Source organism: Gymnodraco acuticeps, unplaced genomic scaffold (genome assembly GCF_902827175.1).
Source record: "Gymnodraco acuticeps unplaced genomic scaffold, fGymAcu1.1, whole genome shotgun sequence".
Taxonomy (NCBI): Eukaryota; Metazoa; Chordata; class Actinopteri; order Perciformes; family Bathydraconidae; genus Gymnodraco; species Gymnodraco acuticeps.
Window position 1 is genome coordinate 1,653,924 of NW_022990701.1, and position 25,277 is coordinate 1,679,200.

Consider the following 25,277-nt stretch of genomic DNA (forward strand, 5'->3'; position numbering starts at 1 on the left):
GAGCTTAAATACAAATAATGACATTAACTGTATGAAGACCTAAATACATAAAGATTTGCAAACATACTGGTCCACACAGATATGCTTCAATAATCCAGTATTGTGGGTAAGTCTGGAGTGTTACACGCGTCATTAAAATGTTTTTAAATAAAAGGCCATTCTGTTCATTCAATGATATCAAAGACCACCTTTGCACGTGACCTCATTACTGATCCTGACAGAGAATCTCAACATTTTCCATCTCACAGTCAGTCTGTTAGTGAGAGGACATCAGTGCATCATTCAAGGTCAAAGTGCCTCCCCTCTCCGCGGGGCATTTTGCTTAAGCTAATGTGAGGATGAGACTCCTCAAAGCCACTCAACCTATCTTCATTAAGTTCAGCTCCGACATTTATGAGGCAGTGGAACGTTGGAAAGTGGCTGAGTCTAGGTCAGCATGTCCTCTCCCTATATGCCAATGCGATGCTCAGGTGATTATATGAGGGGCCATCCACAAGGCCAATCTCTTTTGGGGGCACTGGCCCGTGTCTGATGAAGGTTTTCTATATTCTATACATTTAAATGGCTCAGATGTCCCAACGTGCCCTTTGATTTACTCAGCCACTTGACAAGATGGATCTCCATGTAAAACATGCTGCTTTTATGCAAATGGCCCCAACAATAAATACTACGATGGCCTTGTGTTTTTGCCAAGTAGCCTTGCGGGGTAATCTGCGTCTTTCGCTTAAGATTGTCATATTTTAAAATTGTGAATTTAATGTAAAAAAACAAATACAGTGAAGGGTTATATTCTCCAAGAAAAATAAACTAGTGCCCTGTGATTGGTGAACGATTTTGGCTGAGTGTCAAGGCAGGTTCACTCGTGGGTATATTTCCCGTCTTCTGCCGAATTACGCAAATGCTGTACAATTCAGACGTGAAAGAGGGGAAGCCCTGTACAAAGATGAGAAGGCAACACAGGGTGTGTTTCTCTTTATACACTGAGAGGCAACACAGATGTGCATGCATGCCACGCACACGGGTGCACACGCACACACATGAATGCATCTGCAGACACACAGCAGTTCTCTTAGAGAGAGAGAGTGGGGGTACGTTTTGACTTGCGGCGGAGGCAGGACAGGAAGTAATCATGGTTTTCAAAAACACAGCAGTGGTCTCCACAACATTCCCTAATCTGTGCTGAGATATTCCAAACTCTCCCAGAACAGAAACGTACACATAAACACTCAACCGTGTGCATTTATGCTGATGAGCACGCATAAATATACAAAGGTATACACATGCCAATGGAAGCATACACATGTGTATGTACAAACGTATCAAGGTAGGATCTATACAGAGTGTTTGTGCGTGTTAAATCGGGGTGGGTGGGAGTTAGCGGCTGCCAATACAGCGTGGCAGGAATACAGAACTATTTGCCCCAATCATCTACCTTTTCCGACCCGAACACACACACACACACACGTCTGTGGCCCCTCCCCTTGACAATGAACAGCCCCGGGGCCTGTCCTAATGCGGCCGAGCCTGGCCCGGACCACAGCTCGGGCTGAAACAGTTGTCACTCAGTAATGGTAAACTCTGGGGACATTTTCAGACCCAAAGCCCTCCGCCACCCCCAGCGCCCGGACCTGACAAGGGCCAGGCCTGGAACTCTGTTTCCACCTTCTGCACAGACAGGGCAAGCTTCCTTCCGTACAAACACGGTTGAAGGAGAGCCTTGGCTTAGCTCACAGGGATAACACTGCTTTGGTTTATTTAACTAATTAAAGCGCTCAGACAGAGGGTGTTTTCAAAAGGTTAAAGCCAGCAGTTTGGACTCACAGCATCAGAGAGGGAGTGATTGGAGAAAACTACAAACTCCCTTTTTTTACTGCTATGAATTGAACAAACTTGCAGATTTTTTTCATATGTATTCATATATATATATAAATGTGTACACTAAAATATATCAAATGTGTTAAAATTAATAGAACATCATTTAAGTCTAAATTAAATGTTGGGACAATTAATGTAAATAAATAACCACATATGTTTTCAATAAAAGCATTGATTTGTGTGTACAGCAATGCATTTCCCATCCACATGCACACAATCTAAACGCTTTAAAATGTGTACTTTATTCCTTAGTTATGTTACAAATGTGTGTAAACCATGTATTCAGCAGCATGTATATCTAAAATCTATAAGTGGGAGGGCATGAGGGGCTATTTTAATACCACTCAAATTATATGCACCTGCCTCCGATGGTGTCCTGCATGCGTGTAGATTTATCTGTCCTATTGTCAGGGAAACAGCTTGGCAGAAATAGTGCTCTACCGGTGATCCAATTTTGTGGTTGCGTTTAACCAGGGGAATGGGTAATGGGCTGAGTCTGGAATGGCCGGTGCACCTTGGTAATGAATCTGCATGTCCGTGTGTGTGTGTGTGTCCGTGTGTGTGTGTGTGTGTGTGTGTGTGTTTATGTGTTTGTGTGTAGATAAAGGCCAGAGCACATCTGGATGGGAATTAGGGCGAATGAGGTGATAAATCAATGATCCAGCCCTAGTGTCCGTGATGCTCCAGTCACTGAGCATGAAGGGCAGCAGAACAGCAGAGGGACTCACCTCGGCCCCTTGATATACTCTGAACTCATCTCCATTTAGAGCTAAATACAATTAGGGCCTTTACCTAAATAATAAATATGGTTTATTGCAAACTTGGGTCTTGTTACCTTCGCCAAGGAGGAGTTATTATTCTGGGTTCGGTTTGTTGGTTGTCAGCAGCCTCAAAGAAAATAAAACTAATATTTTCTTGAAACTAAGTGGAAAAACCCATAGAATAGGAAAAAAAAGCGGTCATGATAGCAGTATCAATTTCATTTACAGATCTCAGCAATGACTTTGTTTAGTCAACTGTTTAATTGGCTTAGAGTGGAAAAATAAAACACTGTAAAAAACTAAAATAATCCTTCAGAAGAAACCCTTTACAAAGCCTTTGGACAATACTCTGACGAGAATCAAAATAGGATGTGTGCTACTTTTGGCAACACAAGCTAAACATAGGAAAGGCTAAAGGGAGCTGGGTCAATTGTCCTGCTGCTGGCTGCCCTTTAATGCAGATTGGTGAAGTTGTCAGGCCCGTGTTTGGCTGAGGGCATGCTAGAAGTGTTTTTCTTTTCAGCACAGTGTTTTGTGTGGTTGCTTTCCGGCAGGCCTGTGTAGCAGTTCAAAGTCGGAGAGATGAATAATGAATGAAAGCCAAGGAGGAGGCTTTAAGGCAATAAAGTGGAACACTTGCTAGAGTGCTCTCAGACGTATCACACAAGGGAAAGGCTTAGCTCAGCAATACCTGCCAGTAGATTGTTAGCTGGGCTCTCCCGTGCCATTCTACAACCTATTTAACATGGCTAATGGCATCAAAAATATCCCAGAAATATAAAGGCACTGAATGGACAGATGCTTTTATAATATAGTCAGATTAAGCATCCATTTGAGAGTGCAAACGCGTTTTTTTCCATTACTCAGCATGATCCGTCAAGGGAGTTAAACCAACGTTGTAGTACAAACAGTAAATGTGTATTAAATAGTGTGTGTATGCATAATGTGCCTCACCTCTCGGAGCATGGGGTCGGTGATGGAGCTGAGGTTGACAGCCCCTTCGTAGGTCAAATAATAGAAGACATTGAGAGCTCTGGTGGCTTCAGGTCCTTGCTGCTTGTAGCCAAAGATCAGATCAATCCACTGGTGGAGCTGGCAGGACACAAACTCGCTCTCCAGAGCCTGTAAATGGAAGAGAGCATTACTAGTATTGTAAATGTAAATACACACTGTACAAAAACATAATACTGCTCCCCGATCATGTTCCCCATCCCATTACTAAACAGCAGTTATCACTAATGCCCTTCAGAGATGAGTTCCTCAGAGAAAGCTGAATTGTTCTAATTGTTCCTGTGACACAATCTGACAATGATTTCCATAATGAGCAAAAAGCAGAGGTAATCCAAATCTGATCATATGGGAGCATCAAAACATTAGAGGTGTCTTGTAGTTCATTAGGGAGCCATTTCAGCCTCTGTCTTTGTTCTTTTCTCTGCTGGTTATGGGCGGATAAGAGCACCGTGTTGATCTTCTGCAGACGTCGACATAACGCTGAGATACAAGCCGTTTTCTCTCCTCATTAGACGGCAAAGGAGGGAAAAAACATTTATGGTTTCCTCATAAAAACAGGCAATTGTGTTAATTTGTGTAAAGCTGTCGCCTCACAAAAGCCCTCTAAACACGACCAAATTAGAATGAGGCAGCCCTTGATTGTCATTGCTGCCTTGTGTCACATTAATTTGTGACAAAACATTAGCCTGTGCTACACTTAAATGGCAATTTATATCATTTACATTTTTACTGCAGAGGCCAAGGCATCCCTCACTTAAATGTGACTTTCTGACAGCTCATTCTGCATCTAATTCTTCCGCACTCTCTTGATTACAACTTTCAATCAGGGAGGAGAGCGCGGGTATAAAGAGGAGACTGTACGGCGGAGGTATGATGATGTTTTAACTGTAACTTGAGTACAGACTTAAATTTGTTTTGATGCCGTCGCAAATTCCATAATCTGAACTAATGAGAAGCCAAGCAATATAAACGCTGTGTGAAAAGAAGAAAAAAACATTAAATTAGTACCTAGAACAAAACAACCCTCTGTTGTCAAGAAAAAAAGTATATTAGGTTTTAATGTGTGATATAAACCAACTTACTAGGACGGAGTATTACATATCAGAACATTTTGTAATTAACAAAATGGTGTCCTTAACTCTATGTAGAAAGAGCATTATTCAAAATAACATGTAAGTGCAAAATGTAAAACTATTATTGTTTTGTGTCGATCCATAGTCTCGACGATAATATAAAAGATATATATGTACTGTATGTTAATAGAAAGATATTTTCTGGTAAAATGTGTTTTAAAAGAGTTTCTCGTGATCTATATTTAAATGTTTTTTCTCACATGACCTTTTTTATTTATATGGGAGATATTTGTTTTATAAATTTGACGTGTTTTTGTTCCTGCACTTCTTTGGTTTGCATGTTGTTTGAGTTTTTATTGTTTACTTCTAGAATATTATATTCTTCCGAGATGTTTATCACTATTGTCAGCTTGGATGGTTAACCACACCTATAATTATGGAACCTATGAGATCAAACTAGGATAAAAATGTTGTCCATCCAAGTAAATATGTGGTTCAGTGAGTGACCAGACCTCACTCTGTAGTGCTTTGTATCCAAAATCATTAGAGTTCATGGAGTTACAGCTGGCACTCAGCAAGGAACAGGAAAATCCTGTTTACTGACAGTCTCCTTGGGCACTTATTGGACAACATAACAATTTGAGAGTTTTTAGAAAACATTTTGAATTCTCTTTTAGTAAGCTCTTAGAGAGGATTGTTTTGGCATTGGTACAGATAGATGGGTATTTTATTCGCACTTGTATTGAGAAATCTGACTCAAACGTCTATGAAAACTGTGTAACTACTGTAGACAGACTGGTTTTTTTCCTATGTGTAGATTTAATCTGTGTCTACTGGTTATTACACACGTGTGTCTTTTCGAACGTGCCCACCTTAGATGCAATCACTGCTCTGAGAGATGTAGAGTGAACGAAATTAGCAGAAGGAAAGAGATCTTACTGATCTTTTCCCGTTTGTGTGGCTCACTTGAAAATGTTCAGTTTAAGCCTGATCATTTTAACAAAGAAACTATGCAAACATTTGATATTAAGATAAAACAGAACACCCCTTGAGCACAAGACAGTCTAGACTTCATGTCTAACTGTGCTTCTTGCATCAGCATATTCTCAGTGTCAAGCAGATTTGAAGGCTATGATATAATATCATTTGTATTAATGTAACATTAGAAACCAGGGAAAACAGCTTTATTCAAGCAGACTATAATAGCAGGCAGAGTGAGGTTCAGTTGTGTGTGTGTGTGTGTGTGTGTGTGTGTGTGTGTGTGTGTGTGTGTGTGTGTGTGTGTGTGTGTGTGTGTGTTCAGTTGTGTGTTTGTGTGTGTGCGTCTAAGCGAGAAAGAAAGAGATCAGTTCATTATGCGCTAGGATTGACCTTTGACAGGCCCTGCTCCCCTGTTTCTAAAACTAAAGCTGGGGCTGATGGGCATTTAATGTGCACTGCAATCTACTGTCAATCAGCTCGGGGGAAACAAAGAGCAGCCATGTTATTGCAGATCCCTCTCGAGGCATGCCTTTATGGAGATCACTTGCATGTACCATTTGGAAAGGGAGAGGAAAAGTGATAGTAGGCGGATGAGTGTGTGTGTGTGCGCTGTGTTGGCACTGTAAGTGTATAGCTGTTTATTATTTGTTTGTCCGTCTGACGAAAGGCTCAGCAGTACTCTGTGACTGAAGTCTAGCTGTAGGAAATTACCTCAGTGGATTTCAGAGATTCAAAAAAATATCGGCTTTCGCCTGTGGGGATACTGTGAACTGCCTTGATCATGGTTCTTCCAAGTGCTTTCAAAAAGTGCAAAGTGTAAGGATGGAAGTAAAAGGAGAGCCACATTCTGACAGTACTTCGGATCACACATTAGCAGCACATTCTTCAGCAATTCATTTAAACAGTAACATGTCAAGTTTCGTTGAATGATATCAAATAAAAATGATTATAGTAAAAAATATAATTCCAACAGATCCCATGAAAACAAAAAACACAATTAGTCTATAAAAATATGTACCATACACATCAACCTTTGTGCAAAAGCAATTGTAGTTTATCTTAAGCCATTGTCCTCACCAGCTCACCAAACGCACATTAAGATACAATTCCAACATAATTAACTCCTGTTGCAGAACGATTTGCTAAATTACACTTTAGGAAATTATTTAATATTTCTAAATAATTAGTTGTATATTTGTGACCGATCAAACCTTTAGATCGCGTGAAAAAAAAAAAAAATCGAATATCACCTTGTCCTTTTTATTATCACCATACCATCATTGCAATAACACAGTAGTCATTTAGTCATGGAAGAGTGATTGTGGGAATCTGAATAAAATCAACAGGGACAAATACTTATATATAAAGAATACTGCATAACGCTACTTGATTGATAAGCAGAGAGTATAAAACAGGAATCAGGCATGTACCAACATCCCATTAACAAAGCTTCAGGTGAGCAGGTGTGGAAACGTCACCTTCTGTGTTGCCACGCTGTGGAAAAAGTATGGCAGAAGGTTGGGCCAGATAGCAGATTCCTGAGGTGGGATCTGGTGCCACTTCAAGAGAACCCGGCATGATTATTGATGGGCCAATTAGCAGCCAGTGTGTGTCACCCCCATCCACTGGGGACTCTCTGATAATTAATGAATAATTTAGCATGCCTTTATGTAAATGTTGATAGGGGGTAGAAGTCACTGGAATCCCACATTTCTATTGTTAAGGATTTGACAAAGTACACCTTTGAAGCATAGGGGGTCCCCTTTGTTGTGTGCTGTGAATTGTTTCCAATGGTAACAATAATTTGGAATATTCTCCAATGTAAGAAAATGTCATCATTCACCTTAATCAGTTTTTTGCCTTTCAAAGCACCAGAGTATTCAAATGGATGTCTAATTTCTCTTGCTGAATTAAATGCTTATTTTGCTCGACTGCCAGTTTGCTGGGGCTTTGATTATTAACATGCCTCTTCTGTGTGTAGGTCTCAGATTACTTTAATTATTTCCTTTCTAAAACATCTGTAGCTGTAGTGTGAATTTAAAGCCTAAAAAACCACCACAAAAACACACTGAGAATGACAGTTTGACGATGTGTCTGTCAAAATGTAACTTTTTAGAGGGTGATATACTCATACAAGGCATGCTATTTTTATTTTAGACATCAGACCGGAGACACCGAATGATTGCAATTAAGCAGCTGGCGGACATTAAAGCAGGATTACTCAGGAGTCGTGGGGAGCGAACGTCTGATCTCGATCTTGGAGTGCTTTTATTTTTGCTTCCACTTGGGTGTGTTTTATTTTCATCCCTTTTTCTTTTTACTTCACTTTGGACTTCTATTGGTGATTTTTTTTGCTCAAAATGAAAGTTTCTGCACATGCTACATGTCTGCAAGAGTTACATTGGTCTCAGGGATCAGTGAAGTTTCTGGCCTCGCTGCGGTTTGTGGTTAGCTTTATGGTCTGGATTGAGCTGGATTTCACTTTGGCTTTAATGAGGTGACACTGAATGCTCTCCTCCTTCCCTCATTGGCCCTAAAAAACCCTTTTAAGGACTTATGGAGAGCTGTCTGTAAGGATGTTAAAATGTCACTTAACAAATCAATCCACTCATTTGCATGCCAATGCTAATGTGAGCGTACGCGCATGTGCCTGCGTGTGTGTCACTGACGGTGTGGATGTATAATCTAACGCACATGTTGTATGCAGAGTGTTGTCAGCGGCAGACTGTTTTCTTTTGTATCGATTACGGATGAATAAAGCAAACACTTGTCAGGTCTGTATATACTAAAAGGACTGTTTAAGAAAAAGCTGCTCAAAACATCCTGAAACCCAGATTCAGTGTGTGCGCCGGGGAAACGTCAAGTATTTTCACATGTAAAGAGTTTTGCTGCTCAACCACAGAATCCGTAGTAAACTTTTGTTTTGTCATATTGTATTGTTACGGTGTGTGTTTTATTGAATTCAATCAAATCTGTGTGTTTCCAAGTACAACAAAAAGCATCATCCTTAGCAGAAGCCAGTCTTTTCTCCTCTACTAAACACAAGTTTATTACCTCTTGTTTCAATTCTCTATTCCTCTTCCAAGTTCAACAGCTCTCTCTCATTTTCCCTTTTACTTATTCTCTCACTCTAAGCGCTACCTTTTATTCCTACCCTCCTCCTGCTTTTTCTTCCAGTCATCTGATCCTTTGGATCAACTCCTCTGGAGTTGCCTTGCCCTGAGGTTGACAAGCACTCTGATTAAAGGGCTTATTAGCTCTCTGTAAATGAGAAGCCGATTGTCATTTTGAAGCAGGCAGAGGAAGCCTGTTGCCAGCCAGGGGAGAGGGGCCCCCAACATGGAAGAGGAAAAAGAAAAAAAAATCAGCGGGTGACGTAAGGAATGAGAGCCTTGGAGCAGCCGTACAGCTAACAAACCATTTCCTTTATTCCCAAATTCACACACACCGAGAGACCCCAGATGGGTTGTGTGCGTTACTTCAGCCCCCCTCCTTCCTGCTCTACTAATTAGATAGGGCACAACTGTGAGATTTCTGGCTATGGGTCAACGGAGGCACTCGTTGGCAAGTGGAACCTGAAACTCTAACCCTGACTCTCTCTCAAACTCACTCCCCCGTCTCTCTTATTATCCCTCATCCACTTGAAATGCAAGAATATCATATTATGGGTCGGAAAGACGCAGAATGAGCAGTGATTGGGAGAGTATCTCCCCAAAACAAACATGTCATGGTGGATTTGGTCTTAGTCAGACAAATGGCGTAGTGTAGTCTGCGAAAGTGGTCCAATTTACAGCAAAGACAATGGAGTAAACAATACTGATTGAGAGTAAATGGATGAAGAAAATGGTGCCGACTCAAACTCCGAAGGCAGTAATGCTTGTTGACTCCTCTTTTTAGTTTTAAGTTAATTCAATGAAAAATAATAATCTGTTAAGGCAGTTATAGAAAGTTTAGAAATGTAGAAATACATTTGTTTTAAAATATTTAAAATATGTAAACCGGCAACAATCAAGAGAAAACCACTAGAAGAAAATGGCTACTTCTCAACAAGACCTAACAAGCACCTGCAGAGACTCTGGCCATCTGCCCACCTCCATACAGAGAGGCTAACAAGCTAGCAAATACATCACCAGTGCCATAAGACACGTCTACAATAGGATGAAGTGAGCAAAAGCTAAGTCAACAGTCAGAGCTGATTAAACACAGGGCCACTGAGGAAGTCTGTGGAGCGTGCTGAATGAGGGAATATTTGGATAGCTGTGGAGAGGGGCATTGTTGTCTCAGATGATTATACTGTAGAGTCGGCTGGAGGACTGCGCCGTCTCTCCGTCAGTCGGAAGATGTGGAGGCATCTCAACACAGAGTGGAGATGATTAGGATGAATGACTCCACTGATCAGCTTGAGGCTAGATACCCTAGTCAGTGTGTGTGTGTGTGGGGGGATCCTGCATGCATGTACAGCACACACGAAAAGAAAAAAAGGAAATGTTCCTGACCCTTAAAGGGATCTTTATCCAAAATAAATAATTTAAATAATCTAACAAGATTAAATATCACAAACCATTTATCAAAATATCTTACGTTTAAGAACTTTTTTAAATAAATATTTGAATAACAATCCTCTGGTGTAGACTTTGTAATACCAGAAAATATTTCTTATAAAATACTTATTGCAGTTAATTATTGCCTGTACACTTTAACTTGGGACAGGGAAAGCAAACATTTGTTTATATATAGCCAATATAACCTCACAGTTGTCCAGTGCTGGAGTGAAGGAGTGTGAAACTATATTTATACTGCAACAACAAAAGCATCTCAGTAGACTTTGGCAGAAGCAAAATAAGAGTGGAGGAGTGCAGGAAAAGGGAGAAGGACAACATTAGTGAGTGAGAATGTCAGCAGCAGTAGATCATCCCATTTCTCAGGCTCTCATCGGCCTCCTCTATTACGTCATTGGAGAGGAGGACGAAGAAGAGAAGGGAGAGAAAGACAGGGAGGAGGGGAGGCAGGGAAGAAGGGGGGACAGCTCGTAAAACACTGAGAACACAGTAAACATGTCTTCCCTTATGCATGACAATACCCCTACAGTGAGCGCTGCCTGACATTAGCCAGATAACCTCCCCCCCCCACCCTCTACCCCACGTGGTAGTTCCCATCCAACAACAAGGCTCTCAGAGGAGACACCGGGGGAATAGATTAGCGCTAGGCTAACATGGTAAACTGTGTTCTGTTACAAGAGGCCATACTGGGCCAGACGACGGTAGGATTTTCACTCACTCAGTCATTCACAAGTGCGTAAGTATATCTTAGTGGTCCTAGCAGTGGTTTACCTCAGCTCACACATGAACTCCCATGGGGTTCCTGTGAGGATAAAATGTGGAGGCTGGTGGGAACGGCATTATGTGCGTCCCAGCGGCAGACTGATCGGAGAGTACAGAGCGGATGAGAGGTGAATGTAAACAGCTATGATCTTTGACTTTGTCTAGCTGGTGGTCGACACTAGGGAGCTATCATGTCTGGCTATAGGGGAACAGTTGCTTTTGTCTACTGTACGCAGCTTTCCCTCAGATTTTGTACAGCCACTGCACAATTCTGCATGGTGACATTTCCAAGAAGGAAGCTATGGGCTTGGTTTGTTTGTCAGCAGGATTACGGAAATGGACTTGCCTGATTTTTATTACATTTGGTGGAAGGATGAGGGCCAAGGAAGAACCAATTACAATTAGGTGCTGATCCAAATCACAGGGCGGACACGCACATTATTTTTCACTTAAGTTAACATTGTGGGACAGTGCCTTTGGCCTTAATGGAGGTCTGTTCTCTCTGAGTTCCCATCCAGTTTATAATGTTTTAAACAGTGGCCACAATACTCAGTCTTGTAAACGATTGTATCAGATGGCAAATAGGACCCAGAACACCCCCTATCCACTTCCTTGATCATACACTGGTAGGATAATGGACTTGTCTGCCATGATGACATAGTTTCTGTAAGTGTGAACGGCTGTCAGCATATCAAACTGACAAACTTCAGAAAAGGACTTTCAAAGACGCTGATAGTGTGAGTAAATGAGGTTTTAGAGGTAAAAGTGATTCGTCTCATATTCATATGGAATTTGTCTGTTAGCGCTGAGCAGGCGGGATTACTGCTGTTTGACCACAGCTGTAAGAACAAGTATGAGGCTCGCAATCAGTGTTCAAAGATTTAACATATTAGGGGGTGAGGGGGTGCAACCACTACTGTGATTAAACAATATACTTGCACACTAAGAGCTGCTTCGACTGATCAATTTGAAAGTTCATTCTCAGTATTTTGAATCATCACATTGGTCCCTTAAATGGTTTTGGAGTTCTAAATGATTCACAAAAGTTATTGACTAATTGGAAAGTGAACACATTTGTACAACATTCCAGTGAATCATTTTCAATGTTTGCAATTGAGGAAAGGTTAAGGTACAGCCACTAAATTATTAGCGAAGATTCCAGATTTGCTCAAACTTAAAACTTCAATCTGTCAGCAAGGAGAGCAACATGTAAGGCAGAGCAAATATATCATATCATGTTTTAATTACAGAGCTGCAATTGTCCCAGCTTTCAAGAGTTTTTACCAAACATTAAGCACTCAAAGCAGGACTTTAATGCAAATAAATAGCATTTTGGTTAAATGAGTGACTCTAATCACACAAGTTACTTTAGTGTCTTCAGCAAAGCTTTGTCAGGTACTTACAGTAAGGGTTTATCACGCGGTGATGACCTATGGTCCCCTCTCTCAGTATCAACTTCTGACCCATCACTCAGTTGGCTTTGCCCATTCGACAAGAGCAAGGTCTCTCCCTCATTCTGTGAGGGCAGTTAAGCGATGTCTCTGTCACTGCTTTGAGTGAGTCGATGTTTTATAGAGGAAAAGGCCGAAAGTAATGTGCTGCCAGTCTCTCCCATGTGTGTGGTTTGCAGGTCCATCAGCAGAATTACAAGAGCGCAGCTGACTGAAGGGAACCAAACATGTGAACTATAGAGCAGCAAATGGGCCCCATAGACTTCCATGGGTTAGATGGTGATTGCAACCCCTCTTTACTCAAAGAAGGAAAATGGGCGGTCTTTGTTGTCAGTTAGGAATTGACAAATCAGTGTTTGGATGGGAGAGATAACTGTTGTATCGAAACAGATGAAGAACGAATGAATGGCTTTATTAGTGACCTAATGATGCAGTACTTTATTTGTTTGATTATGAAAATGTAAGTTTAGTGTTATGTTTCAAACTAGAATGACACCTGGAGAACACAGACCCCTGCCAATGTCAAAGGTGCATTCACAAGCTGCTTGGATGGTCTCATATCTGAGTCAGGGAGGTTGTTCTTCCCACTTCAGTGTGTTTATCGCAAAAACATTGGTGGCTAAAAAGAAATTGAGTTGTATTTTTATTACCAGAGCTTCAAAACTTTAAAAAAAAATCCTTGGTCTGGCTTTAGGGGCCATTCAAGGAAGCTTCCCCAGACAGGAACACCTTTTTACTGTTATCCCAGCACCACATGAATGCAAAAGCAATGCCATATCTTCCAATGTTCACAAAAATGATACATAAATTGTTTAAGATCATTCCGGACAAGTTTCATTAAAATTGGGACAGTAGTTTTCATTCCGAAAAATAAAACAGCCAGGACTAGATAATAATGTAATTTGTTGCCATTAATGTATAAAATGCGGCCTCTTAAATCTCCACCCAGTCGACCATTGGCCTTCTCACAGTAGGAGATGGCTTATAGAACAAACTGTGGTTTAGGACGCTCCCCATCAGTTGCTCCACTGAAGCCTGGACACATGACAGCACAGGTAAACATTGATGTGCACACAAACACACGCACAAACTTAGCCAACATATACACACGATCACCTGCTATCGCACTAATGTTTAGCAGACCTGAGCAGGGAGATGCGGTCTTAGTGGAATGTCAGAGAGGCTGACAGTGCCCAGAGACATGTAGTTATCTGGTGGAGGAGGGATCAAGTTCTTAACCTCTTCTTTGACCTACTGGTAAGAACAACAAGCAGCCCCTGATCTCTGTGGCATGCCGCCTCAAGACCCCGTGCCTCTGCGTGCATGTGTGTGTGGATTTGTGATGGATCAAGATAAAGGGAGTGTGCCTTTACAAGCAAGCATTTAAGTATACTGTAGGCAGTAGAGAAGGCGCTTGCTTGACTTGAGGCGCAGAGAAGCTTTGTCTCCAGAAAGTCTGTCTAAAATACATGTTCCTAAAAACTTCAAACTTTTTTTTTTTTGTACAACTGAACTTCAAGCCAGTTTCTACAACAATCTGTGAAGACACACATTGCAGTTTATCTGTTGCCATGCAACACCTCTAAATAAACATTAGTGATAAACTATGATACTTCCAACACCAGAGCAATATAAACCAGGCTTCAACTTGATGTAATGTTTATCATTTAGGCAGTTTTTTTTTTTATTAGCAACCATGCGACTCACTCACAACAACACACACACAACAAAAACAAGCTGCCGTTTTGCACAGCAGCACAATCCTTTACTGTGAGAGGCTTTTAATGGCCTTTCCAGATTGGGCCCTAATTAGCTGTTAATCATCTAGGGCTCATAACCGGAGTAGAGACAGCAGGCATGTGTGTATTTGTAAGTGCGTGCTTATTTGCGTGTGTTTGCGTGTTCTCTCCTGCTGTCTATCCTTGTGTTGCGAGGCCATTAGCAGCAGACAAGCTAAAGAGAGCCAAACAGCCCATTAACTCCTTCAGTCTTCCTCTCTTCTCTGCCACGCTCATCTCTCTCCCAATAGTACCACAGTTGCCAGCTGACACCCTCTAATGCCAGCTATCTGTCAGGACCAGAGATCTGTCCACCCACACATGCCTCCCTCTACCTCGTCCTCTGCCCATTTATCCCTTTTTTTTCTTGTCCACCCTCCTGTGCTCTGGCTCTCTGATTTGGTCTGTAAATATTCGGTAGTACTGTACGACTGGTTCTTTAAGAGACTAAATGTATACCGACAATGTACTGATCAAAACCTCTTTCAGAGATAATCCAAAGGCTGTTTTGCACCACAAATGTACAACAATAATATTAAGAATATATTTTATTGTCTGACCACCATTGACATTTGAAGCCAACATCTTGCAGAAGTGGATCAATATGATGTGAATCCTTTGACTACCTATTACTACAAATAAAATACAGTTTGGGATTCACATTCTCCGTATAAAAGACCATGATACTCTTTCTTTAACTGAGCTGGTTATGTTGCTCTGCTACACCTGCCTGCTGGGCTTGGCTGCACACTGAATCAATATCTCAATTTGCACGGAGTACAGAAAGAAACCGCAGACTGCAATTGTATCAGCCTGAAAGCAGTAACTAGCAGGTAGCTGTGCATGAGTGTGAACCATTTGGATAAGTCTAAATTGCCTCTGCAGTGCTAAATTGGGCACAAAGGAAAGAACCAGAAGAAACCAAGGGAGCAGGAGTAGATGAGTCTGCCGCACTTAAACTGGCAATGAAAAGCCGCTTTGTGCTTGCAGGAGCCCAAAGCACATTAACTCACAGATGCTGGTACAGTTACTTTCTTCTGTGGTACAGTTTTGACATATTTTTTGTGTTAAGTATACAATAACATTATCCAAATTATGAATATTCTTACGGTGGGTACGTTCTAAGTTGGTTTATTAAACAATTTTTACATTGGAGAGCAGTATTGATGGTGGATCAGTCCAAAGGAAAAAATGCTTAAAATGAAATAAACTTAATTGGTCTGATTGATTAATCATATTATTTTTTGTTTCATAATTACATTTTCAATAAAAAATTGTGAGAAATGCCCAATCAAACTTCTTGAATTCTTTAGCCAATATTTTCATATTTGTTATGTCTGACCTACTATTCAGATCACACACTGCAGTGCAGTACATCTTCATATAAGTAAATTACTTGAACAATTGATAAATGTATTGTTTTAGCGTTACATGACAACAAGTTTGACAAATGATAATAATTATTATAAGGTATATTCTTTAATCAGCACAAATTAAGTTCCATACGGGAAAACAACATGCCGCCTGAAGAACATTTGTTCCCTTATAAATCCACCTTGGCCTAGACTCTAGACTAGAGCATGCTGACAGCCAAAGAGGGAGAAGTGTGTGATTAATGATAGGGTGCTGGTCATATCAGCAGGCTGGTTAACAGAGCCCTCGCAGGACTGCACAGGTCACAGAGCACCCCCAGCCTCATCAGCACCCATTACCAATGTGGGCACATCGTACAGGAAGCTACATCTGTTTTACCCCAACACTTTACAGAGAGGATGATTACAAATCGAGCCAGCTGAGGACTTTTAAAGCATTGAAAATGCAGGGATAATTATTTGCATTATTACCTACAGTATGTATGTAATGTGAATTCATGTTATTTCATTTGATTTTATTCTAGCCTATGTATCCATGAAACAGATTTTTATTTACAAGGACATCATTGAGCATCAGTTAAACTCTGCATTAAGTCAAAAAGTTTTAAGGTTGAAATCTAAAAGTACCAAAGTCATAATACTCTGGAAACACACAACAGAAATAATAAATCTATCTTGTGTTTTCTGACCTTCTAGAGCAGATCAAGGTAATCTGATATAAAGAGTTACCGTAGTTTCACAGCCTAGTGTGTGTGTGTGTGCGTGTGTGTGCGCGCGTAAGGGTGTGTGCATATGGAAGTAGAGAGAACATTGACGATGAAAATATGATGGCAAGTTTGACAACATCCGACATGCATATACACTGAATATCTCTGCTTTGGGCCGAGCAGGCGGAAGGGGAGATCAGAAACAGGATACTGCATCATCTCTGCACACCAACACGGTTGAAATCTCACACACGAACGTGCAGCATGTGTGTGTGAACAGAGCGGGTGCAGAAAGAGAGATGGCGAGGTGGATAGGGAGAGGAGGTGAGGTGATGTTGGATCACTTTGCCGACACAGCAATGTGAGAGCTGGGGCATGTCGGAGGAGCTGGAGGCTCAGCTAACAGGAAGAACTGTGAGATGACCAGGAAATAACACTGTCTCTTTGAATTAGCAATCCCAGCCAAAATAGGAGGGGCAGAAACTTCTGGCAGGACTTGAGTTCGTCTGGGTTATGTGACATATGAGATAGATATGTGCGTGTCTGTTTACAACAGGGGCGGACTGGGACCAAAAATTAGCCCGGGAGACTCGACCGGCTCACTTCGGTACCGCTAGTAAATTGTTAACGGGGGGTGCTAGTGAGTTATCCGACCGGCCCACCACGGTACCGCTAGTAAATACCGCTAGTAAATTGCTTATCCGACCGGCCCACTTCAGTACCGGCCCATCGGGTTTCGTCCCTAACGTCCCGATGGCCAGTCCGCCACTGGTTTACAATGTGTCTCAACCAGGGTGGGATTTTCACGACGGCCATGGCCGTCGTAGCCCCTCGGTCTGGCCGTTATGCCCCATAAATAATTGTACGTCCTACGGCCACCATGGCCTTTGGGCCCCTCGCACTGTGTGCAGACAAGACGACATGCGAAAAACCTTTTAAAATGCGTGTTTTGTGAATGGAGATTGGATCGATCAGGCTAAACTAACGTTGTAGCTGCTCCGTCCAAACTCACAACAACGTCCTAAAGACAGAATTAAAGCAGCGACTGTATTCGTCATGACACAGACAGTCTGTGGTTTGTACATCTTTAACTTTTGTCCAGTTTCTGAACAGATATGAGGAGCTGTGAGGAGTTAATTAAAGAGACACACGCACGCACACACAAGCACGCACACACACACTTTTGCATTTCAAAGTATTGCTTGTTCATACAGTTGGATGTTGGAGCTTCATAGTGCACTGCTGAATGATGTATGTGCAGAGTTTGACCCTTGAAGGAAGTTTCTTCTGCTCTGAAATGGAATATATTTGTTACATATTAATAGAATTTTTGATTTTTAGATTTCATTTCGGATTTTTGAATGGGAGAAGTAGTAGATGGAAAACATACCAAACACTAATTATTCAAAGTAAAGTATTTCATTTTATATACGGTAATACTAAGGAGGCATAGGCCTATATGATGATACGATTATTCATATTAAAAAAGTGATTTGTTTTTTGTCATTAGAAAGTGAAGTTATTTATTTGTAAGCTCCAAATCCTAATTTTTTCCTCAATGGCCTTTGTGCCCTGGCATGTGGCCTTTCCGCCCTGAAAAAACGTGTGACACCAAAGGCCAAATGGCCTTGCCCCTAAAATGACGAAAATCCAAGCCTGGTCTCAACGATTCGTAGTAATATCGTTTTTGATACATATGAATTCTTAATATTTAAAAACGTCATGACACTACATGATACTCGTTTAATAGCTGTGCTTTCTCGCTCTTTCGCACACACACTGCATGGTGCCCAAAAAGCCTATGAAAAGAGTAAATCCTCCATTTGCAATCCCAGAGGCTTGTGAACATGTGAACAACTTCAAGAGTATTTCCTTTTCATCAATGTAAAAACTATTTAGTTATTGTTAATGTTTTCTACAATCATTCTGCTGTTCTCTGGAGCTAGCCAAGAGAAGAAAAGTTGTAGGCCTACTATGTTCCTGAGCTGAGATTTGTGCTAAGATTTATTATCAAAGTCAGACATGTCTGTGTTGTGACAGTAACAACCTTTTAATATTACAACAAAATATCTATTTTGACCACAACAATAATGTTACTTTATATTGTTATATAATATTTATTATACATTTACATATTGGTATGTGTGTTTCTTACCAGTCGATTGTTGCGCACAAACTCCTCCGGGCTCTTGGCCCAAGGTGGCAGCTCCACATCAGAGACCATGGCGCCTTCCTCCATCACTCCCAGGTTGTAACTGTTGGCGTTGACAAACATCTCGGGGAGGTAGTAAAACTCTGGGATCAGCTCCTGCGTTGATATAGCACAGAGACACATTTAAAATAATGCTGACTGAAGTATATTTCTTAAACAGAAGGCACAGAGAAATGACATACCAGCCCGATTAAAAGGGTCAGATTTAGAAAGGTGTGATCTGAATATGTCCAATTAAGGAGTGCTGAAGTAGAATAAGACCCCAAAAAAGTCAAATGCAAACAGACGGGCAGGCCTTTATAAAGCCGGTTCAGAGTGGATTTAGAAATGGCTTTGTGTGTATATCTGTTACAACAGTTACACAGTGGAGTTTTCTAAATTGTACAATTATTCATGGTAATTACATTTCTGACTGCTGCACGCATTTGTGCTTTGGGCTCTATAGAAGATGTCAAAAACCTCTGAGCATGCACTTGGTTGTGGTTTTTCACTACTCTTTGTCTGTATCTAAGCAGCAGTCATTTTTTTTCTTTCTGCCTTCCCCCTGATTCCACAAAAAAGAAACAGACGGTACCCGACAAACTCTTTCCTAACTATGATGATTTTATTTGGCTGTCCCAAACAACAGAAAGTATTTTCAAACTGGCGGATAGTGAAGAGAAATGTAGTTATGACATGAGATGTAACCCCATATGTTTAGTCATCCGTCATTCTCAACAAAGCAGAACTTACCACAATGAGTGTAAACATTGCACTTCAGTTTGAGCTTAAAAATGTATCTAGATAAATTCATACTACCCTCTAGGCCTAAACTGTACTAAACTTCTGGGTACGTTTACATCTTTCTGATTATAAAACAATAGACTAAGATGTCAGAATCCTTGGCTTCTTCACGTAAATAGTAAAAAAAAAAACCATATCATAACATTTACATTGTGTTGTATTTAAATTGATAGTTTTTAATATATATCATAATATGTATTTTTTTAACAACGTTCTTTAACAAAGAACATTTATGCAAAGAAAAAATCTAAATTGCGGTTAAATGTGGTTGAATAAAACCCTTATATCTTGCAGTAATTCATGGCATGATTAATTGATCTTTTACTTCTTCAAAATACAGACAAATTGAGAACATATCTTTTAGAAATGTGTCGACTGTGAAGAAAGTTCTGTGACCACAAATGCGGACTGTTGCTCTCAAAAAAAGCAGAGCTATCAATTTGTTGAAAGTCTGATATCCGGGATAATCAGACTAACAGCAGCCCTGTACATGCTGTAGTCTACAGCTTGCTAATACTTTTTTAATAATTACATTTTTAATAAAACAGAATTTCAAGAACTAGGTCAGAGGCAACCTGATCTCTAAAAAATTAAGAGAAAACTCAAGCGTGAACATTACCCTTCTTTGAGATTAGCTGTACAAAACATCCACCTCTCATCAATGGGGTGAAAAGACCCAATCAAATGAGCAAGCAAACACACAGGTTTAAAACAACACAGCACTTCCTCACTTCTGAAATCTCTTCACTCCACAAAACCCGACCTAAAACTAAAAGGTCAACCTCTTAACGAGGCCTCCTGCTCACCCAGGTTCACTGGCTGCAGCCTGCTGTAAATTTGAGCTGGAGGTGGCAAGACACACACACACACACACACACACACACACACACACACACACCAACAAAACCTTGAGGGCTTCGCTCCCCAACACTCTAGCTGGGCTTGCATGGACCATTATGTGCAGTGGCCCCTGTGCTCCTGCCTGGTCAGAGGCCAGCCCCTCTGATCCCCAATCCTGTCCTGTCATGGGTCACTGGAAGGGGCTCTGGCCCCTGGGCTCCTTTGCTACACTTCCACTGTTGCTACCTCTAACCCCTCTGCTCCTCTCTCTCCCCCTCTGATGCCTTTGGGCTGAGGCTAGGGGTCAGGGGATTGGGGACTGGAGGTCAGGCTAGCGTCACCCAGGCTAGAGACACATTGAATCTGGGTGTTGTAACCTATTATCACCCCTTCTTTACTAGTGGGGTATGAAAACACTGGGGCTGTTTGCCCTCTGGCAGGGACAGAGGGTTGCTATCAATGGCTCAAATGCTAAAGCTAAATGGTGTACTTAGCATACTAAATTGATACATCTTGTCCCTAATTCCTCTTTTGCCCAGTACATGAATGTGTTCGTCCAAGTGGATAAAGTCGACGGGCTCTCATTCAAAAAATGCAAAAATGTCAAACTGAACAAGGAAACAAAGTGATGTGGTCCAGATTTCCCTTTATTTTGATCTGAGGTTGAGCTCTCACAGTTTGATCCACATTGACAGGTCTAGACCAAGAGAGCAAACGAGGGCTCTTGTTGGGCTTTCGCAATCAAGCATTGGCCAGCTACGTAGTAATACAATCCATATGTTTTATCGGCGGGATGTGAGGGGGGTGGTAAACGCAATCAAGCGTCAAAACCCCCAACACCACCTCTGTTCCCCCATCCAGTGACCCAGTGCCAGGAGACCAGGCCAAACTCAGCTTTGACATAGAATGTCTGACTGTAGTCGTAAATGTTTTAGGAGTGCAGTTAAAAGTGTGCACTGGGGGTTCGAAGGCCCTCAGTATGAGAATGACCTGTGCTGTTGCGGGGCAGATCCAACAGCTCAGCAGAGTTTGGGGGCCCAATGGGAACGGACTCAAGTCCAGGTTATAGCTGGCTGAATCTGAGACAGACGGCTGGGACAGATGAGGATTAGTCTTGCACTTTGATCAGAAGACCAGGAAGCTTTCATTGCATAGAAACAATGATTGGTAGTGACTGGACATTACTCTTTTGAAACCTTTTCTTCTTTGTCTGTAAGGACGCTGGATGGGGATTTATTCTGCTGGAGAACCCAGTCCTTTATCTCTTCTAAACTTCAACCAGGAATGTATTTTCCAATCATATGCGTGTATGCATCAGTGTGTACACTACCTTGACATCAGAGGTGTCTCTCTGGCAGTTCCTCCATGCCCGGGCGACTGAGGAGAAGGTGCGGTCAGCATGGTCAAACTTTCCTCCTTGGAAGTTTAGGAAGAATGTAGTAAAGGGTTCCTGTTGATAAGAAAAAAAACATGGTTCAATTTCATCACTGAATGCAACTGCTATAATTGGCAACAACTATTGAGGTTGGTCAAATTGAATCCCTAGCTGCGCAATAAAACGTAGTAAAAGTCTCTGCTGTGGTTCAATACAGCACTAAATCAACAGATTTCAACATACATCTACTCCTTATACACTCCATTGAACAAACTGGAATACAAAAATGAACAAGTGAATAACAATAATCCCAGTGAGCTACTGAAGCCAATACACTTGTGCTACTGATGCATTTCTAATCATGTATAATCTTGTTAGGAGAGATCAATAGCTGTCTCTCTGACGCAACAGCCCCCAAGTGACATGGACACAATATGCTGGGCCATAGTTACGAACCAATACTATAGATAGCTAATTAAAGTCAAGTCTGAAATGAATTATGCTTCATTTGCTTAAGAAGTGTATAGGGTTAACCACACTGTATCTCATCCTGCAGTTAAACAAGCCGAACAGGATTAAACAGACTATAACATTTCACAAATAAACACAAAAGACACACAAATAGTTTACATTTATTGCACAAACAGTTTTCAGTTGCGGTGTGAAGTTAGGTTTGATCTTTAAGAGAGTTATAAGTGAGGGTTTCTGGTAAAGTGGCTTTAGAGTAAGCCCACTAATGATGTGCGGGGATCAATGAGGTAACTCCACTGGGAGTCGCTGAGACAGTGAGCTACTGGGACAATAACAGCAGAAAACGGCACGTTGGAGAAACTTAGTAACCTCCCTCTCCCTCGAGTGCAGGATGGAAAGATTAATGGCATCCATTCAACAAAAGGTTCTGAAAGAAAGCCACCGGTGCGAAATGTACACAGCATATACTCCTTCAAAACATATCAAATCACATACTATACTACCTGGTATGCTTAAAATATGTTAATACTTTTCTTAAGGGAAAAATAAATGTCATGGCACATATTTAATGGCAATGTTTTTGATGTTTTTTTAAATTATTATACGGCAACGATATCAGTCAAATAAATTGAATGCAGCAATAAATGAGGGACAATATGCATGTGATGCAATATTTAGCATACATATACTCTCATTTTGATGCAAATACATGTGTTTCTAGGAAGTAGGTGTGTAATTAAGAATAAATTAAATGATACTCCAAAAAGAAACAATAGATATAAGTGTATAAAGATAGTTTGAAAAATAAGTTGGCTTTGCATTACTATACTATCCTAGGCTACAACTATGCATACATATAACCTTTTGAATGCATATTATTATTACAAACTTTTGTGATCAACTTTTAATGGAAATTGTCACATTTTTGTACAAGAGGTACCGTATAGAAGATGTATTTGTCCCAAACAAACCACATTTAACACAAACTATATAAATATCACCAACTAATAAAAACAACCAAACACTGGGTAATGGCTGTGCATTTTAAGTAACAGAATATATCTGTGCAAAAGAGCTGGGATTTTAAAATAAACAATGAGGATATACCGAGCCTTTACAATGGATGCCCATACTTTTTAATGAGAGAAATCACTCAAATCACTAAAATGATTCAACCACGAGTGTATTGTAGTTTTCTTGGCAGCAATTCAGCAATTAATCTTAAGGGCTGCATATCATAAACCTTTTTTCATTTTTATAAAGCTGTAGTAAAAGCAAATATGAAAAATTATCCTGCAAAATATGTGAAATCACTTAAGTATTATGTATTTTTGTATAGACATTGCACTTACGATACGCAGTAGCCACATCATGGTGAAGCTGGAGGTGGAATAGTGGGTGCCATAGTGGAACTTCGGCACCTGATCATCCTCCCAGGACTCATATCGGTCTGAGAAGAAGGCTGCTCTCTTGGGGTTCAGAGCACCAATGGGCTACGGAGAGATACACAAAACACATTTTCAGGTATGTTAAAAGTGAAAAACAACCGGCAACATCCTTTGATTGCTGCTTTGCATGAAAACAGACAAAACACAGGGGCATTCTTAGAAAGGGAAAGCATAAGGATTACTGCATTTTACTGTGAATACATTCAGGGACTTCTCTCTGCAGCATAACAGTTGCAAGGCAAATGAAGCTAGTAACCTTTGTGCAATTTCAAATGAATATTAGATGATGTTTCCCTTCAGACGGAGATCAATCCTTTCCCACAGAGTGGTTTTTAGAGTCTGTGAAACAGAGCCCCTGCAGCTGTAGTCTGTCAGACAAAACTAATGCGCTCCAATGAAAGAGTGCCTACCAGGAATATCAATAGCAAGGCCGCAGGTTCCTTTAATTTATACTTGTATTAATCTGTAACTAATACACTGGTCTCTTGCCCTATTTGCAGTTTAGCAAAAAATGGTTAAGTTGCATTAATTCTCCATCGCTCTACAAAAAACAATAACCCTGTGCTGCTGGGCTATTATTTAAATAGTCATTTATAGAAATCCCTTTCATGCTGGTTCAATTTGTGTCTTCTGTTGGCTATACCTCATTCCCTCAAACCCCCCTTCATCTCTTTCTCTCCCTCACACACAGAGCGGATCAATGGTAATGGCATGATGGCCTTTTGAGGATGAGGGCCTATAGGGCGTGGATCAATTGGATCTCTTTCATATCATAGGGTGCCTGTCACAGCGGGACTCATGCAGGGCGAGGCATAGATATTGATCTGTGCTACTGCTACTGTTTTGTGTGGGTGTAATGGGGCATGTTGTGTTCATGTATTTGTGCAAAGGGGGAGTGATGCACACAGGATGGGTGCAGAATCGGTTGCCTGTTCGATTTGGCATATATTTGGTAAATGTGTAAATAGTCTTCCTGGTTGTGTGAGGATTTACACAGCAAAAAGCCTCGTGCCACCACACTGTGCAGCTCTGTGTTGACAGTGATACACTGTGGGCTTCCTCAGGGCCACTGGGGGTGGGTGAGTACACACTGTGAATTATACATCAGGCCCATTGCTCTGATTTATAGCCCTAATAACAGTCGGCTCATTAAAAAAAGAAAAGGGAGAGGAGGCATATAAAATAAAAAAAGACTGAAAGTGCCACAGTGACAGAGCGAGAGGGAGAATTGTGTGTGAGTGCATGTGGGGGCTGCTGGTTTGCGCGAGCCCGACATTGTTTACTGCTGTAAATTACTGTGGGGCGAGTCCTCAGCTTACAGTAGCTCCAACAGAGCCGCGGTGACGGCGCCGTACATCAGAGCGGAGCGCCCGGCACTGTGCTGATGGAGCGCCTGCTGCCGCCCCGCCACAGATTGGCCTAATATGTCGTGGCAAAGAATAGCGGTCAGATGAGGACTCAGACAAATGAACCAATCTCGTAGTTTTAATTAGACTAGAGAGAAAGCGGAGGAACGAAGATGCGCTGGCGCTTTGAAGGGGAAAACATCAGATAATTAATCTTGGATTGTCCTAATCAGTTCTTCATCAGCAGTGGAGATGGAGACGGTGTTAGAGCCATTTAAAGATAGTGTGAAATCAATTTCAGAAATAATTACAGTTACTAAAACTAAAAGGGCAGGCAATAAAGGGAAAACCTTTAAATAAAAATGTACTGCATGTCCATGTCACATCCATGTCCAGTGTCACAGAAAAATGTGACATTATTCATAAATCTCCACCCTATCTCTAAGGCTCTGTATCGTGAATGTGTTCAAT

At 41.1% G+C, this 25,277-nt stretch overlaps 1 protein-coding gene across 5 annotated transcripts in view; it reads right to left on the reverse strand.

The window, feature by feature from the left end:
* Nucleotides 1-25,277, reverse strand: part of lrba (LPS responsive beige-like anchor protein) — a 189,284-nt gene that overhangs the window by 22,691 nt on the left and 141,316 nt on the right. For all 5 annotated transcript variants that reach the window (XM_034231378.1, XM_034231381.1, XM_034231380.1 and 2 more), the window contains 4 exons: nt 23,365-23,505; nt 21,497-21,616; nt 18,487-18,639; nt 3,591-3,758 (listed from right to left, as the gene is read on the reverse strand). In XM_034231378.1, coding sequence (XP_034087269.1) covers nt 3,591-3,758; nt 18,487-18,639; nt 21,497-21,616; nt 23,365-23,505 — 582 coding nt within the window. The remainder of the gene's footprint in view (nt 1-3,590; nt 3,759-18,486; nt 18,640-21,496; nt 21,617-23,364; nt 23,506-25,277) is intronic.